Source organism: Oncorhynchus nerka, linkage group LG24 (assembly GCF_034236695.1).
Source record: "Oncorhynchus nerka isolate Pitt River linkage group LG24, Oner_Uvic_2.0, whole genome shotgun sequence".
NCBI lineage: Eukaryota > Metazoa > Chordata > Actinopteri > Salmoniformes > Salmonidae > Oncorhynchus > Oncorhynchus nerka.
The window spans coordinates 49,474,661-49,493,247 of NC_088419.1; the positions used below are offsets into that span (position 1 = coordinate 49,474,661).

General features: G+C 41.7%; 1 protein-coding gene across 1 annotated transcript in view; it reads right to left on the minus strand.

Annotated features, from left to right (window-relative positions):
* Positions 1–18,587, minus strand: part of LOC115108071 (lysine-specific demethylase 4B-like) — an 82,163-nt gene that overhangs the window by 62,009 nt on the left and 1,567 nt on the right. Inside the window, exons 2-5 of the mRNA XM_029632004.2 lie at positions 9,615–9,979; positions 9,125–9,300; positions 6,996–7,110; positions 2,893–3,086 (exon numbers count right to left, since the gene is read on the minus strand). Coding sequence (XP_029487864.2) covers positions 2,893–3,086; positions 6,996–7,110; positions 9,125–9,300; positions 9,615–9,965 — 836 coding nt within the window. The 5' untranslated portion in view covers positions 9,966–9,979. The remainder of the gene's footprint in view (positions 1–2,892; positions 3,087–6,995; positions 7,111–9,124; positions 9,301–9,614; positions 9,980–18,587) is intronic.

The window sequence follows — 18,587 nt, forward strand, 5'->3', positions numbered from 1 at the left end:
TAAGAGGGTATTGCGTACGGCTCAGTACATCACTAGAGCCAAGCTTCCTGCCATCCAGGACCTATACACTAGGCGGTGTCAAAAGTGTCAAAGACTCCAGTCACCCAAGTCATAGATTGATCTCTCTGCTACCACATGGCAAGTGGTGAGTGCCAAGTCTGGGCCCAAAAGGCTCCTTAACAGCTTCTACCCCCAAGCCATAAGACTGCTGAACAATTCATCAAATGGCCACCCGGACTATTTACATTGTTTTTACACTGCTGCTAATGCTGTTTATTATCTATACATAGTCACTTTACCCCTACAAATTACCTCGACTAACCTGTACCCCCACACATTGACTCGGTACCGGTACCCCCTGTATATACAGTAGCGTTATATTGTGTTACCTTTTTCACTTTAGTTTTTTTTTAGTAAATATTTTCTTAACTCTATTTCTTGAACTGCATTGTTGGTTAAGGGCCTGTAAATTAAGCATCTCACGATAAGATCTACTTTTTGTATTCGGCGCATGTGACAAATTCAATTTGATTTGATTAAATTTCCTTGGAGAGATAAGTGCCATGTGATTCTCCGCCCATGCATTAGGTAGCCTACTCCATTTCATTGAGACCCACATATAGGTCCTAGGAACACTTGATCGTGCACGCCCAACTAGGAGAGGAGAGGTAGGCTCATTAAAGCAGTGAATTCTGAGTGTAGGCTAACGCATACAAAGCAGAAATATGGAAAAAATATTTTTCCTTCCCAAAGTTGTCAGTCCGCTCCCAACCGCAGCATGAACAGTGTTGACCATGCCGGCAATGATCTCTGCTGGGGACCTGCAGCTCTAGTTCAGAGCCCCTTTTTCTAATGCCACCATGAAAACCTCGTCACCCACACATTATAATGGCAATTTCTCCTGGGTCTGAAGTACCCATTCAAACGACAGTGCCAGCGATATACCGTAAGTATAGGGTATCTACCACAAAACAATTTCTGTCTTTCAGAAATCAAGCCTGTTCATGCTGGGGTCTTTTCTTGTTAATTGGAGATGGGGAAAATGCAAACTCCTTGAGGGTAAATGTTTTATCATGTGTATCACTACAGTCATATTCAAGTCATATTTGCAGACTTGTATCCAATAAATAAAGGGGAGAAAAACTGCCATTTTATGGTCAAAAACATAACCCAGCTAGGCTTCAGTCAATATATCCCTAGCAAGAAAGGTGGACTAAAATGAAGGGATGAAAGGTTAAAATAACAGAAGAGAAACGGACGAGGAGGAGATCGATCCTTCTCTGATGGCGGAGCCGGTATTAGTCACCCAGCTAGACCCTGGAGAGAGATTGAAGGAGAGAGAAAAACATGCTCTCACCTTGCAGACACAGCTTACAGATGACGGGGACTGCGCCGGGCGCTGACACCTGATTGCCCCTACCAAGGTCGCCCAGTGAGGTCACCTCCGTTACCGTTGCTGTGACGAAGCATCGCCCTCCAATAGCGTTCTGTCGATACCCTTATCGTCTACCGTCATTACCTTGCCGCCGTGCAACTCGTTTAGCCGGGAGTGGCTGTATGTCTTTGGGCCCGTCCCAAATGGCACCCTATTCCCCCCATAGGGCTCTGGTCAAAACTAGTGCACTATATAGGGATTAGGTTGCCATTTGGAACGAACCCCTTGAGTGCGTGATACTATAGGGCCTACGCAGTCGTGTTGGTTCCCCCCCATTCGCTTGACGTGAAATGGCCGCGAAAGTGATGGAGATGTGTCGGCAAATAGAGGCTCTTCATGTGACTTGTGTTGGGAGAGCCATAAACGCTAGGAAATCGAATTGGATGCCAAGTGAGGCCTTTGGGAATAGTGAGTCTCGACGGGCGGTCGTATTACAAGAGGAGGAATTAGAAAATGATGGGAAGAGGGAGGGACGGAAGGAAGGAAGGAGGGAGGGAAGGAAGAAGCAAGAGTGGTGTTTGAAGAGCGCTACTGCTACCTAGCGACGAGTGGTGGGATGGTCGGGCCGGGACAATTTCACTGTTTGTTGGACACAGACACAATCATCTTCGCAGAAAAACACACACACACACACACACACACACACACCTAGATTTTATAGACTTACAGTTAACTGCCAAAATAAAGGAAACGCCGACATAAAAGTGTGTTCTCGAGCCAGAACAGCTTCAATGCACTTTGGCCTACAATTCTATTGGAGGGATGCGATACCATTCTTCCACTAGAAATTCCATCATTCTGTGTGTTGTTGATGGAAAACGCTGGCTCAGGCGCCGCTCCAGAATCTCCCATAAGTGTTCATGGACTCATACAATGACACACACACACACATACACACAGTAGCAAATTTGAGTGAATATGTTGCTCATATTGAAGATGCTTTATACTACAGAACCCACCTGGCTCCTTAGAAACTTTTGTAAGTCTAGAGTGTCCTCCAGTGGCCATCTGTTTAAGTACACAAATGCATGTATGACCAGTCTCCTTAACTCACAAACAGGGACTCATGTTAAATTTCACACACGTATAGGAATGATAGATGCTTGAGAAGCAACTGCCAAAGCCTGCCCAGATTCTGAAATCAAGGAACAATTTTGGCTTGCCATTTTTTGATGTGGATGCAACTGAAGCAAAGAGCTGTCGCACGGGTGGCAGGTAGCCTAGCGGTCAGAGCGGCGTTGGGTCAGTAACCAAAAGGTCACTACTGCTACCTGCAACCCGAGCGAAGAGTGATGGAATGGTTGGGCCTGGACAATCAAATTGCTTGTAGGACACAGAGACACTCATATTCACAGAAAAACACACATTTTGTTGACCTACAAGTAACACACACACACACACAGAGAGCGAGAGAGATGCAAAGAATGGAGAAATAAACCACTAATACAGCCACTGACCATGACTTGGGCTCTCCAAAGTGGAGGTAGTTGATACTGTAGAGATCCATGTCCTCTGTGTGCCAGGCGAAGGTGGTCTTCCACATGCCAAAGTACAGGTAGGGCGTGTTCACCCCCTCGATCACGATGCCACACTCCTGCTCCACCATGTCCAGCAGCGTGTTCAGGTGGCCGATGTTCCACTCACCGATCTCCTGGAAACACAGACACAAAAAAGGGGAGGTTAAAAGGGTTAGTTCACACAAATCAAATACAACAACAACAAAAATGACAGTTTCCTTACCCAGCCTGTAAGCAGTCTTCTGGACAAGTTATGAAAGCAATCTGTGCTTTTGTTTACCTGGCCACTGTTCCAAGTGCTCACTTTTTAGCATTTGTGGCACAAATCTTGTGCAAGTCAATGGTTCTGATTTTCGCCTCTCGCTTCATGTTCAAATATTTGATTTTATAATTTGGGTGAACTATCCATTTAACACTGTGACCCGATTCAAGCATGTTGGCTATATTTACCAATTTTGCCCCCGTTCTGCAGTTAAACCCACTGTTCCTAGGCCATCATTGAAAATAAGAATTTGTTCTTAACTGACTTGCCTAATTAAATAAAGGTTAAAAATATATATATATATATTTTTTAGGGCTGTCCCCGACAAAAAAACAACTTATTTGACTGAAAGTCGTCTGCTCTTTCGACCAATCGATTGCCTGAAATTTTAAAACGTGTATTTTTCCATTTATAGACACACCCTATGTGTTTTAATAAAATCAACTACGTGCATTGAGCTTGCCTAATGCTTTAAGCTTACGTTTTGATGCCTCAAGAGGGCGCCATAGATTTAGAACACCAGAAGAAAAAGAAAAAAAAACTTCACCTGGCCCAACTATTCTCCTCCAGTTCCTGCTGACTTCTCCAGATTCTGCTTTTACTCTCCTGAAGTTGCCGGTAATAGGCTACACGAGGAGTCGGCAAACTTCCTCATTTGGAATGCCAAATGTATCTTACCATTTCTACCAATCTGTGTGCCAGTTATGGCCTTCATATGTACATTTTCGTAAAACAATTTAATTTATAATAAAGTGTTCATATCTCAAAATGTCATGTGGTTAATCAATATTCTATCCAAATCTAAATTAAAATTATACAATACATATCCCATAACAATCACCACAATGGCTACACATGACCTGTCTGCAACAAACTTGAAACATTGTATCAACTATTAACTTTGCTCCAGCCCAAAGTTTGCATGAGCGAATTTGCAACACTGTATAAAATATTCTGGGCCCTCAGTTTCCAGTGCCAGGGAATTCTGGACAGACACAGCTGTAGGCTATTTGTACAAGGGATAAGAAGCAGTGCTTGACTTGGACAGGAGCTCAACGGAGCGGAGTACAGGCACCTCAAATGTTCTACTGCTTAACCGCCTGTTCCACTTGTGGAATATTAGCTCAAAGTATTGTGGAGCTCCTGCACCTAAATATAAACAGTACCAGCACTCAGAATGAGTACCGGAACCTATTTCAGTCCATGTCAAGCACTGATAAGAAGCCTATTTTATGACGTTTCCACTGGATCAGAGCATTATATTTTTCCCTTTCATACCGAGTGGTAATCGAAAGGGAGAGAGAGCTAGAAAGATTTTTCAAATAAATTGAAGAACTATTGCAATTCTCAGACGTAAAAACAATTTTCTTGCTTGCTGCTTGAGGTGAAGAAAACATTACTTTGAGAAGCTTAGGCTTACTTCCATGTGTGTGCGTCCTTAATCAACATTGACAGGAGTGCTCCAAAACAAAAGACAATGGGAAAAAAGACAACTAAATTGACAGAACCCGTAAATGGAATAAAATAAATGGAATTACATAAACCAAAATGTGTTTCTCACAAGTGTGGCATAGGTTGCGCACTCTGCAAACAATGTGTTCACTCCGACAATGAGAGAATTAAGACTGGAATAATCAAAGTAGCCACCCTTGACAGCTTTGCACACTCTCTTGACATTCTCTCAACCAGCTTCACTTGGAATGCTTTTCCAACAGTCTTGAAGGAGTTCCCACATATGCTGAGCACGTGTTAGCTGCTTTTCCTTCACTCTGCGGTCCAAGTCATCCCAAACCATCTCAATTGGGTTGAGGTCGGGTGATTGTGGAGGCCAGGTCATCCGATGCAGCATTCAGTCACTCTCCTTCTTGGCCATAAATCGAACATTTGGAATCATCAGACAACACAAAAATAATTCCACCGGTCTAATGTCCATTGCTCATGTTAATTGGCCCAAACAAGGACAGTTTCATCATAGTGCTTGATGGTTTCTGCGACTGCACTTGAAGAAACTTTTCTGGATTGACTGACCTTCATGTCTTAAAGTAATGATGGACTGTCGTTTCTCTTTGCCTATCTGAGCTGTTAATATGCCATAATATGGACTTGGTCTTTCACCAAATAGGGCTATCTTCTGTATACCACCCTTACCTTGTCACAACACAACTGATTGGCTCAGGCGCATTAAGAAGGAAAGAAATTACGCAAATGAACACACCTATTAATTGAAATGCATTCCAGGTGACTACCTCATGAAGTTGGTTGAGAGAATGCCAAGAGCGTGCAAAGCTGTCATCAAAGGGAAAGGGTGGCTACTTTGAAGAATCTCAAATATAAAATCTATTTTGATTTGTTTAACACTTTTTTTGGTTACTATATGATTCCATATGTGTTATTTCATCATTTTGATGTCTTCACTAATATTCTACAATGTAGAAAATAGTAAAAATAACAAAAAAATCCAGGAATGTGTAGATGTGTCCAAACTTTTGTACTGCATATATTTGTTACCACTTGACTAAAACGATCTCGGTCGACCAACAGCCTAACGACCAAATAATCGACCAGTCGACTAATTGGGGTCAGCCCTAAGTGGATTACAGTCTAAACATGTATTTAAGGTAGGAAAACAATTATATGAATATGTCTTGAACAATCCAAGGCCTACAAACATGGAGTTGCCCTGTTACAGTTGTACTTCAGTTAGTATTTACCCAGTGAATAAAGTAGATTCCCATTGCAGTCAAAATACTTGTATAACTAACCCAAGACAGACCAGAGCCTGTTGTTTCCATTGGGAGCAAATTAAATCAGAGGGCAGAACAAGCAAGGAGGTGAGCAGAGTCAAGCACGAGCTAGTGAGACCCTAATGGCGTGTTCTGGCATTTATTTGCATATTTCCGTTAGGGAACGCCTTGTGAAATAACTCTATTTACCCTTGCACTCCAAAACAATGCCTTTTTTTTTATTTATTTTTTAACTTTAACAAAGGGTAAAGTCTACAAAACACAGTTCACTCTGTTACAGAATCTAGTTTTGGAAACATAAAAAAACTGTATGAAAATGAGCAGAATGGAGGCCAAAATTTATTTCGCTCAGTCTTCTCCCACTGCCGGCCACTGGGCTTTCTCTCATCACCATTTTTGATTGTGGGTGGAAACGCCAACCGGATACTTCACATTTATAAATCCGGTGAAATATCTTGTTCATTGTACTGTATTGCAGTTCTCAAGGTCATGTAATAACACATGTTATAACCACCAGATGGGATTAAGGCTAAAGAACTAAAAGGATGCACCCAAAAACACCTCAAATGAAAAGGCGTCCTTTGTCAATTGAAAAACTAAATAAATGTCTGGGGGAAAAAACTAAATAAATTAAATACACAGATCTAATGAGAACAGATACCAGCGGTTCATCTTTATCGCTGAAATAAGTTCAAATACTTCAATTCAGTGGAATAATCAGAATGGATCTCCTAGGCCATTTGCACACAAATGCTCATTTCTGGTAGTAAGGAAGTAAAGGAATTCAACACAATTGAGTAACTCTGTCCCAAAGGTTACCTAGTGGAACTTGCTTCAATGTATCCCAAAGAAGTTTATTAAGTAACTTTTATATAATAACTATAGAAATGTCAACTTTTCAACAACAGCAAAAAAACAGATAGGTAACCATCTAAACTTGTCCCACAAGAAATGCTCATTTACTTGTCCTGCTGCAGAACATTTTGCTACACAACCCATGTATGTGATTAGAAATGCTGTCACCGGGGCTGACTTACCGGGTCGTAGATGGAGCCGCTGACGTCGGCGCCGTAGATAGGCGAAACAAAGGTGAGGTTCTTCCAGTATTTCCTCTCCAGGTCGTCGAAGTCCTTGTGTCGGGGAGTACAGTACCTGAGAGAGAGGAGGACAGGGCCGTGTTTAGTAGGCACAAAAACGGAAAAAGACGCTTTGAAAGAGAGATACCATCTCAATTTCTTCCAATAAAAAACAAACAAACATTGAAGCACTTTTCTTCTATGGTGTGCCCTAATGAACATGACCCAGTAACAGTCGGGAGATTTAAGAGTGCCTTTCATCCTATGACCAGTCAAGACATTGGATATAGACACTGAAGGTAAAGACAGTAAAACCTGTAGCGTGAATACTGATTTTTCTTGCAAAGCAACCCGACAATATCTAATGACTACAATAATAACCGTATCTAAAGAATGAATCAAAGGTTTACAATTAGGGCTGGGAATTGCCAGGGACCTCACAATATGACATAGGTGTCGATACGATATGTATTGTGATTCTCACGAGTCTATATATTGTGATTCGATACTGCGATCTGTTCTTTTTAGATTTGATGTTCCAAACATATTGCTCACTATACAGCAGAGAGACAAGAGAGAGCATGACAACATTTGTTTTGTTCAGTCATGGAAATAAAAGCACTGAAAACATGTTGGCTCACTATTTAAAAAACAAGATGGAGGACAAGCTATAAGATGAAAAATACCAGCGTTTTGGCTCAGTAACAGATGAATAGCGCTAGCTAATGCTACCTAGGAAACAAAAATACATATACCTGAATAAGGTCTCTATTCTAGGGCTGGGGCGATATGGCCAAAATATCATATCGGAATATTTTTCACATTTTGGACGGTATTTTACTGTTTTTGAAGAACAAAAAAAAGCTCTAAGAATATGTTTTAAGAGTAGTTCATAACCAAATGTTCTGTCGAACCTAAGTGCGGTCGCACAGCTCCACTCGGCCCTGCCGCGCAGAAGAAATATCAGCCCGTGCAGAGAAGCACGTGAATGAACTTCACTCAACTTTCTATTGAGTTTTCCCCTTTGGTTAACACTATTAAGGTTTCACTCTACTGTGAGAACTGTGATCGAGTCAATGCAATATTCGCCACTTTCAATGTAATGTAACCGAAACAAATGGTAGAACAGCTATTTCCATGTTAAAAATGTTATGGAATGCATTTTGTTTTTGATGGTAGGCCACTGTGGTAGGCCTACATTATGATCAAATAGCCACAGTAGCTCAACAGCACAGCACAGCTCAACAGACCGGAAATTTGCCCAGTGCCTAAATTTTGTTCATGACTTTAGGGTGACAACACATGAATTATAAGTGATTTCAAAGTGGGATTTCTCCATTCTGGTTGTTTAATACTGTTCAATCCAACTTCAACCAACATTTATTATAAGCATTTATCCATTTCTGCACTTTTGTTATTATTTCCACACTGTGGCATGTAGGGCTGCATGATATGGGCAAACAATCAAGGCCTTGTTTATTGGTGTACTGTTGGAATCATGGAAGTATAATGATTATTGTATTCAATAGTTGAAATATAGTGGGAAACACTTTGAATAGATTGTTGTTTGACATGACAACAAATAAATAGGAATTATTGTGACAGGGTAGGAACCCAAGTGTTGGTCAGTGTTTCCCAGGGGACCCTATACAATGTTACATCCCACTTCTTCGTGCCGATAGCCAGCATTGATAGCTAGCTAGCTAACATATTCATGCCTATTCCTAATTCATGCCAATCGCCTATTCCTCTGATTCAGAAGACACTGTTGCACAAACAACACGCTGATCTAGACCTACACTAGCACTGATATCAGCCTGTATTATCTAGCTAGGTTTGCTTTAACTGATTACATTTAGCTAGCTAGCTGTTCAGCTAACTAGCAATTAGCATTAACAGCAAACATTTATTTTTAGCCATAACTTGCTAAGAAAAGACAAACTAGCTGTTTGCAGACAGTAAAATACACAAACTAATAGTGTTACTACAGAACGCTTTGAAAGCATCATCATTGTCAACAACATCTTGTTGCGTCTGACTGACTGTGTCTCATTGAGTGTAGAATGGCTGGTAGCTAGGTGAGGACCTACGTTCTGCTGTTGGCCAGTTGACGGTACTCCCCGACGGTCATGGACTTCTTCTGGATGTTGTACTGGGTGAAGAGGCCCGACTGGCCCGTCACCACCTGCATGATGGGAGCAGGGATCACCATCTCCTCGATGGTGTCGTATGACTGCCGCGGCTTCCAGCCCTTAGGAGGAATCACCTGCGAGAAGAGGAGGAGGGACAGAGAACGTGAGCGAGAGGATGAGATTGAAAGAGTAAAAGAGGGGACAGAGCAAGAGAGGGGAGGGGGTAGAGAGAGCGAGAAACATGTGGCAAATGTGGGTGGAGCTACAGTGACATTGCATGGCTGAATTCAAACAAAACTGTCAGAATATAGAGCACCCAGGAGATTTTCTATGTGAACTGTTGTCTTGTTATACTGCAAAATATACACAATAGGACTACTTTTTCAGAGTAGGTCAGTTCTAATAGGTCAGAAAGCCATTTATATGAAAAGTGTGTGTATGCGTGTACCTTTGCCAGGCCTGCACGGTGTGCTCCTTGAGTCTCCATGTAGGCAACGTATTTGGCAAAGTCCTTGAATTCCTCCATGGTTGGCCGGAAGGTCATGATCTTACACCCCGGGTTCATGACTGGGACTGGAGGAGCTGGGGTAGGGGCTGGATCTGAGGCTAGCTCTGGGGCTTGAGCTGAATCTGGGGTTAATTCAGGAGCTAGGTCTGGGGCTGGATCTGGGACCAGGTCTGGTGCTGGGGCTAGGTCTGGTGCTGGGGCTAGGTCTGGTGCTGGGGCTAGGTCTGGCGCTGGGGTTGACGCTTCCAGCGACATGGTGGCAGTTGGATCTGGGGGCGCTGTCAATGACATGGAGGCAGGTAGAACTGAAAATACAAAAGGACAACCTATAATTTACAACAAAGCAATAAGACACATATGGTCACAGGTCTGACTGTATCATGTGTTTCAGAGTAGGAGTGCTGATATAGGATCAGGTCCCACCTGTCCATGTAAACGTATTCATTTTGATCTAAAAGGCTAAATTGATCCTAAATCAGCACTCCTACTCTGAGACACTGGATACATAGGGCCTCCCGAGTGGCGCAGCGGTCTAAGGCACTGCATCTCAGTGCTAGAGGCGTCACTACAAACCCAGGCGGTATCACAAGCGGCCTTGATCGGGAGTCCCGTAGAGCGGCGCAAAACTTGTCCAGCATTGCCCGGGTTAGGGGAGATTTTGGCCGGGTTAGGCCATCATAGTAAATAAGAATTTGTTCTTAACTGACTTGTCTCGTTAAATAAAAGGTTAAATTAAAAAATATATATATATATATATATATATATATTGGCCCCTGAGCAATAGAGAGGTTTAGCCGAATGAACGACTAATGACTATGAGGTTAGAATATGATTCTAAACACTTCTACATTAATTAATGTGGATGCTACAATGATTACACATAATCCTTAAATGAATCGTAAATAATGATGAACAATGTACAACCAAATTATGTTTATAAAATTATTATTTTGGTCTCATCGACTGTCAATCCTTGCTTGTATAGCTCATTTACACTGAACCAAAACATGAACACAGCATGGAAAACGTTGGTCCCATTTTCATGAGCTGAAATAAAAGACTACAGAAATGTTTCATGCACACAAAAAGCTTATTTCTCTCAAATGTTGTGTACAAATTTCTTTACATCCCTGTTGGTGAGCATTTCTCCTTTGCCAAGATAATCAGGTGTGGCATGTCAAGAAGTTGATTAAACAGCATGATCATTACACAGGTGCACCTTGTGCTGAGGACAATAGAAGGCCACTCTAAAATGTGCAGTTTTGTTACACAACACAATGCCACAGATGTCTCAAGTGTTGAGGGAGCTTGAAATTGGCATGCTGACTGCAGGAATGTCCAACAGAGCTGTTGCCGCCTCCAATGTCGTTTTAGAGAATTTGGCAGTATGTCCAACCGGCTTTACAAACGCAGACCACGTATAACCACGCCAGCCCATGACTTCCACATCCGGCTTCTTCCCCTGTGGGATCGTCTGAGACCAGGCACCCGGACAGCTGATGAAAGAGAGTATTTCTGTCTGTAATACAGCCCTTTCATGGGGAAAAACAAATTCTGATTGGCTGGGCCTGGGTGACATCCCCAGTCATGTGAAATCCATAGATTGGGGCCTAATTTATTTATTTCAATTGACTGATCTCTTTACATCAGTGGTTCCCAAAATGTTATAGTCCCGTACCCCTTCAAACATTCAACCTCCACCTGCGTACCGCCTCTAGCACCAGAGTCAGCGCACTCTCAAATGTTGTTTTTGCCATCATTGTAAACCTGCCACACACACACACACACACACACTATACATGTATTAAACATAAGAAGGAGTGTAATTTGTCACAACCCAGGCTCGTGGGAAGTGACAAAGACCTCTTATAGGACCAGGGCACAAATAATAATATAATAATCAATACTTTTGCTCTTTAGTTTACCATCTTATATATAAAACCTTATTTGTTCATAGAAAAATGTGAATAACTCACCACAGATTAATGAGAAGGGTGTGCTTGAAAGGATGCACGTAACTCTGCAATGTTGGGTTGTATTGGAGAGAGTCTCAGTCGTAAATCATTTCCCACACACAGTCTGTTCCTGTATTTAGTTTTCATGCTAGTGAGGGCCGAGAATCCACTCTCACATTAGGTACGTGGTTGCAAAGGGCATCAGTGTCTTAACAGCGCAATTTGCCAAGGCAGGATAATCCAGAAATCTGTCAGTGGCTTCTGATTAAATTCACATTTTCACAGAAATGCTTGTTGCAATTTTGATGAGGCTCTCTTATTCAGATATCGGTAAGTGGACTGGAGGCAGGGCATGAAAGGGATAACGAATCCAGTGGTTTGTGTCATCTGTTTCGGGAAAGTACCAGAAAATATTGCACACCCAAACTCACTCAAGTGCTTCGCTATATCACATTTGACATTGTCCGTAAGCTTGAGTTCATTTGCACACAAAATAAATCATACAATGATGGAAAGACCTGTGTGTTGTCCTTGTTAATTCATACAGACAGAGAAGAACTCCAACTTCTTAGTCATAGCCTCAATTTTGTCCCGCACATTGAATATAGTTGTCCCTGTAATCCTAGATTCAGATCATTCAGGGGAGAAAAAACATCACCCAGGTAGGCCAGTCGTGTGAGAACCTCATCATCATGCAAGCGGTCAGACAAGTAAAAATTCTGGTCAGTAAAGAAAACTTTAAGCTCGTCTCTCAATAAAAAAATAAAAAAAGGTCAATACTTTGCCCCATGATAACCAGCGCACTTCTGTATGTTGTAAAAGCGTTACATGGTCGCTGCCAATATCATTGCATAGTGCAGAAAATACACAAAGAGTTCTGGGGCCTTGCTTTAACAAAGTTGAATTTTCCATTTTCACTGTAGTGTCCAAAACATCTTTCAAGCTGTCAGGCATTCCCTTGGCAGCAAGAGCCTCTCAGTGGATGCTGCAGTGTACCAAAGTGGCGTCGGGAGCAACTGCTTGCTGTCTCCCTGTCATGGCTTTTGCACCATTAGTACAGATACCAACATGAGCAGCAGCTATGTTTGGCTACATACGGACAGTTAGTGGAATTCCCGCAAGAGAATATTAATATGATTGGATGTTAATTATTTCACTATTTGACATTGTGTTGTTATTTCACTGAACACTAGATGGTTGGGCGAGGCTACTCGGGCGAGAGAAATAAAAAAATAAAAAAATAAAAATCACCCATATGTATAGCCCCGTTGGAAAATGCCTTTGCTGTCCCTCTATGTGATCTCCGGTCCATCTGCTGTATAATAGTTCATCAGAGAGTCTCTGGTTGCGTTCATCAGAAGTCCCAAGGTCTTTCGTGGTTGTAGTTCTCTCAGCGGGCTCTGGATAGTGTGTGTTGTAATGGATACTTCAGACGTACCATTCTCCTAGAGTTGATCGGTTAGAATAGATGCTTCCGCAGTTGTCCGTATCCTCATCCTAGACTTATGCACATTTTCAGCTGCAGACTGGTTAAGGGCGTCTAGGATTAGCTCCTTCTGTAACAATATATTGGTCTTTAGTGTTTAACCATTCCAGTTCACACCATCCGTCTCCTTGGTTTGTAGGGATTTATATTCCAACCATTTCAACATGTAGCTACCGCTTCATGCTTTCTGGTCTATTGTAAATTTTGTCGGAAGTGGGTTTTATACTGGAATAGAAAAGGAAAATGTCTGTGCTCACAGGGGTGTGGCCACTGACTGATCCTAAGTGACTATGAAAAACAATTCTAATTTAGAAGACTAACATCACATTGTTATCTTCCCAAAAGTATTCCTATACTCAATTATTTATTTTATACAACATTCAGATGCAAACCCCATATTTGAGAAGTGTATACAAACAAAGAAACAGTAATGTGTGTCTCCTGTCCTTCATGAGGTCACCAAATGAAACACACTCGACAATTATTTGCCCAATATTATTTTGAAGGCTCAGATGGTGTTGGGATAGGTGGGTGGTTAGCCTACTGACTTTACAAATTAGGCCTAGTTCTAAAATCTAATCAATATGAGCACATATTAAATCAAACTTTGTCACATGGGCCGAAGACAACAGGTGTAGACCTTACTGTGAAATGCTTACTTACAAGCCCTTAACCAACAATGTAGTTCAAGAAAGAGGTAAGAAAATCTAACAAATAAACTAAAGTAGAAAATAATAAAAAGTACAATAACGAGACTACATACCAGTACCGAGTCAATGTGCAGGGGAACAGGTTCTGGGGACCCATGCCAAATCTTTTCAGTCTCCTGAGGGGGAAAAGGTGTTGTTGTGCCTTCTTCACGACTGTCTTGGTGTGTTTGGATCATGATCGTTTGTTGGTGATTTTGGACGCCAAGGAACTTGAAACTCTCAACCCGCTCCACTACAGCCACGCCGATGTTAATGGGTGCCTGTTTGGCCCGCCTTTTCCTGTAGTCCATGATGAGCTCCTTTGTCTTGCTCACATTGAAGGAGAGGTTGTTGCCCTGGCACCACACTGACATGTCGCTGACCTCCTCCCTATAGGCTGTCTCATCGTTGTCAGTAATCAGGCCCATCACTATTGTGTCGTCAGCAAACTTAATGATGGTGTTGGAGTCGTGTTTGACCACGCAGTCGTGGATAAACAAGGAGTACAGGAGGGGACTAAGCACTCACCCTCAAGGGGCCACAGTGTTGAGGATCAGCGTGGTAGACGTGTTGTTGTTGCCTACCCTTACCACCAGAGGGGTGGCCCGTCAGGAAGTCCAGGATCCAGTTGCAGAGGGAGGTGTTAAGTCCCAGGGTCCTTAGCTTAATGATGAGCTTTGTGGGCACTATGGTGTTGAATGCTGAGCTGTAGTCAATGAACAGCATTCTCACATAGGTGTTCCGTAGTACTCACCGGCTTTGTGAATGTTGACCTGTTTAAAGGTCTTGCTCACATCGGCTACCGAGAACATTATCACGCAGTTGTCCAGAACAGCTGGTGCTCTCATGCATGGATCAGTGTTGCTTGCCTCAAAGGAGAGCATAAAAAGGCATTTAGCTCGTCTGGTAGGCTCGCATCACTAGGCAGCTCGCAACTGGGTTTCCCTTTTGTAGTCCGTAATAGTTTTCAAGCCCTGCCACATCCGACGAGTGTCAGAGACAGTGTAGTAAGATTCAATCTTAATCCTGTATTGACGCTTTGCCTGTTTGATGGTTTGGGGGCAATCTGAGGTTCAAACAATGGAGTAAAATAAACGTATATATTTAGAGTTCAGGTGGTGTAAGACAGTTCATGATGATGGATATTATATTCTTCAAGAATATATACAATGGCGATAGATAGAGATCATTCACTTAAAAGTCCAAATATGGATGTAGGCTAGCCCAATAATGAACTAAAGGAGACTAACATTACTACTTATAGTCCCAGGACCTTATATATTCTGTTTAGAGAAGAAATGGCTCTGGCAGCAAAAACAGCCAAATACTCCATCTAAACATGAATTGAATCTCAATGGGGAACGTGCATAACGATGGCAGAATTATTGTTTTAGCACTGAGTTTTTAAAATACAGCGCACGACATGGTTCACTGTGCCAATAAATCAAAAAACAATCTACTTTTTCAAAATCATTTTTTTAAATTGTCGTCACCTTAAAAATTGGGATCATGTACACTGTGCTAATGACCATACAAAAATAGAGTAACCGATAGCAATGTACAATATGGCGAATTTAGAAAAATGTGGAATTTGTGGTATGTGCATGGGGATACCATCTTTATGCATGCCACGTTGAAAGTCACTGAGCTACTGCCAATGTTTGTCTATGAAGATTGCATGGCTGTGTGCTCCATTTTATAAAGCTGTCGGCAACGGATGTGGCTGAACTCGCCGAATCCACTAATGTGAAGGGGTGTCCACATACGGTTGTATTTATAGTGTATAATAGTAACTGGAGACTGCGTCCAAGATGTCCATTGTTTTCAAGCAGGGCCTAAAATTAACACCCGCCAAATGCAGGTAGATTTTGGCATTGGCGGGTAAAGAGGTCTATTTTAGCAGCCAAGTTGGTGGGTGGTCAGGGCTCCACAGTGTTCGCATGTAAATAAAAACAGTCAAGTATGATCACATTTTTAGTTTAAAAAAATCATTGCTGCAGTAGCTATTTTCAAACTATTTCTGCCGTTTTGTTTCACAGCTGGTAAATAAAAAAAATTGCACAGTCAAAAAACTACAAATACTATATAGCCAATTCAACATCGGGCTGCAACACTGCCTGGCTGGGGGCTGTGCGCACGTGGAAGCATATGAACTGAGAAGTGGTCTGTGGTTATCACCTGCAGAACCACTCCTTTATTGGGGATGTCTTGCTAATTGCCTATAATTTCTACCTGTTGTCTATTCCATTTGCACAACAGCATGTGAAATTTATTGTCAATCAGTGTTGCTTCCTAAGTGGACAGTTCGATTTGACAGAAGTGTGATTGACTTGTTACATTGTGTTGTTTAAGTGTTCCCTTTATTTTTTGAGCAGTGTATAGACATGATGGACAGTACATATATAGAATATTTAGTCTGTAGGATAGAATAGCAATAGTTAAATAGAATGGCATTCACTAGAATACAGTATTTACAGTTGTCAGAAGTTTACAGACACCTTAGCCAAATACATTTAAACTCAGTTTTGCACAATTCCTAACATTTAATCCTAGTAAAGATCCCTGTCAGGATCACCACTTTATTTTAAGAATGTGAAATGTCAGAATAATAGTAGAATGATTTAGTTCAGCTTTTATTTCTTTCATCACATTCCCAGTGGGTCAGAAGTTTACATACACTCAATTAGTATTTGGTAGCATTGCCTTTAAATTGTTTACTTGGGTCAAAAGTGTCGGGTAGCCTTCCACAAGCTTCCCAAAATAAGTTGGGTGAATTTTGGCCCATTCCTCCTGACAGAGCTGGTGTAACTGAGTCAGGTTTGGAGGCATCCTTGCTCGCACACGCTTTTTCAGTTCTGTCCACACATTTTCTATAGGATGATGTCAGGGCTTTGTGATGGCCACTCCAATACCTTGACTTTGTTGTCCTTAAGCCATTTTCAGCAACTTTGGAAGTATGCTTGGGGTCATTGTCAATTTGGAAGACCCATTGCAACCAAGCTTTAACTTCCTGACTGATGTCTGGAGATGTTGCTTCAATATATCCACATAATTTTCCACCTTCATGATGCCATCTATTTTGTGAAATGCACCAGTCCCTCCTGCAGCTAAGCACCCCCACAACATGATGCTGCCACCCTCGTGCTTCACGGGTGAGATGGAGTTCTTCGGCCAGGGGCAAGCCTCCCCCTTTTTCCGCCAAACATAACGATGGTCATTATGGCCAAACAGTTCAATTTTTGTTACATCAGACCAGAGGGCATTTCTCAAAAAAGTACGATCTTTGTCCCCATGTGCAGATGCAAACCGTAGCCTGGCTTTTTAATGGCGGTTTTAGAGCAGTGGCTTCTTCCTTGCTGAGAATCCTTTTAGGTTATGTCAATATAGGACTCGTTTTACTGTGGATATAGATACTTTTGTGCCTGTTTCCTCCAGCATCGTCACAAGGTCCTTTGCTGTTCTTCTGGGATTGATTTGCACTTTTCGCACCAAAGTACGTTCATCTCTAGGAGACGGAACACGTCTCCTTCCTGAGCGGTATAACGGCTGCGTGGTCCCAACCTAAGTGTATGTAAACTTCCGACTTGAACAGTATTAGAACTAGGAAGGCAGGATATATCGGTGAACATATCGGAATCGACAGATATTAGCTAAAAATGCCAACATCGGTATTGGCTGATGTCTAGTTTAACGCCGATGAGCAAAACCGATGTCAAAGCTGACAAACCTACGTTATATAGGTATGCACATGACAATGACGCCAAGTAAAATTTTACTCTATACGTGCAACACAGCATTCCTAACCTAGCCCACAATGTCTGTGTGGATCAAACAGTCAACAAGTCAGTTGAGTTGAGTTGTCTCGCTGAAATTTTGTTACTCTTTCAAAAGACTGCTTTTGAAAGAGTAACAAAATTTCAGCGAGACAACTCAATGGCGAAATCCATTAAAGCCAAGATAATGGAATTCATTGCCCTTGACAATCAAACATTCTCTGTCGTGGGTGATGTTGAATTTCGCAGACTGGTCTATCACCGGTTAATACTACCAAGTGTGCTATTTCTCCGATGTTGCCCTACCGGAGTAACACAGTCATAGCGTCACTGTTATTAGCTTCACGACATACATACTATGGAATGCCATTTGGGTCTTTGCATGTCAAAAAAGATACAGTAGCACTGTCAAAGCTGTACAAAAAAAGTCTACTATGTCATTGACAGTGATGCAAATTAATACAAATAGTAGAATTATGCCATACTTTTATTTTGAGGGCAAACCGCAAAGTCCACTATTGTGGTTAGCTTCACAGATGGGTTCAACCACCATTAATCAAATAAGAACGGTCTTATAAATTAGGGTTATTTTCGATGATGACACCTAGCTATATAGTTACCTAGTGAACTATAGCTACTGAAACAGATGTCGTGTTGCTATGTTTTTGGGGAAGAACATTGTTTGCATCCATGAGCTAGCTAGCTACGAGACAACTTTACCAGTATCATAGCATACGTATCAATGAATCGTTGTGACATGAAATACGAGTTATCGTGTAATCAATGTGTAATAACTACGTAAAAAAATGATGAACGCGTTAAATTATGTGACGTGCATTCAGGTTCTAATAAGTCAACAAGCTTATTTGACACGTCAAATAATGTTAAATAGTGTATTTTTTTTACACACAAAGACCCAAACTGTGCTCCATAGAAATCCTGGTTGAGAATGAAACGACAGAACAACGAAACAGCACAGGAAGTAAGTGAAAGAAAAAGGTATTGATTAT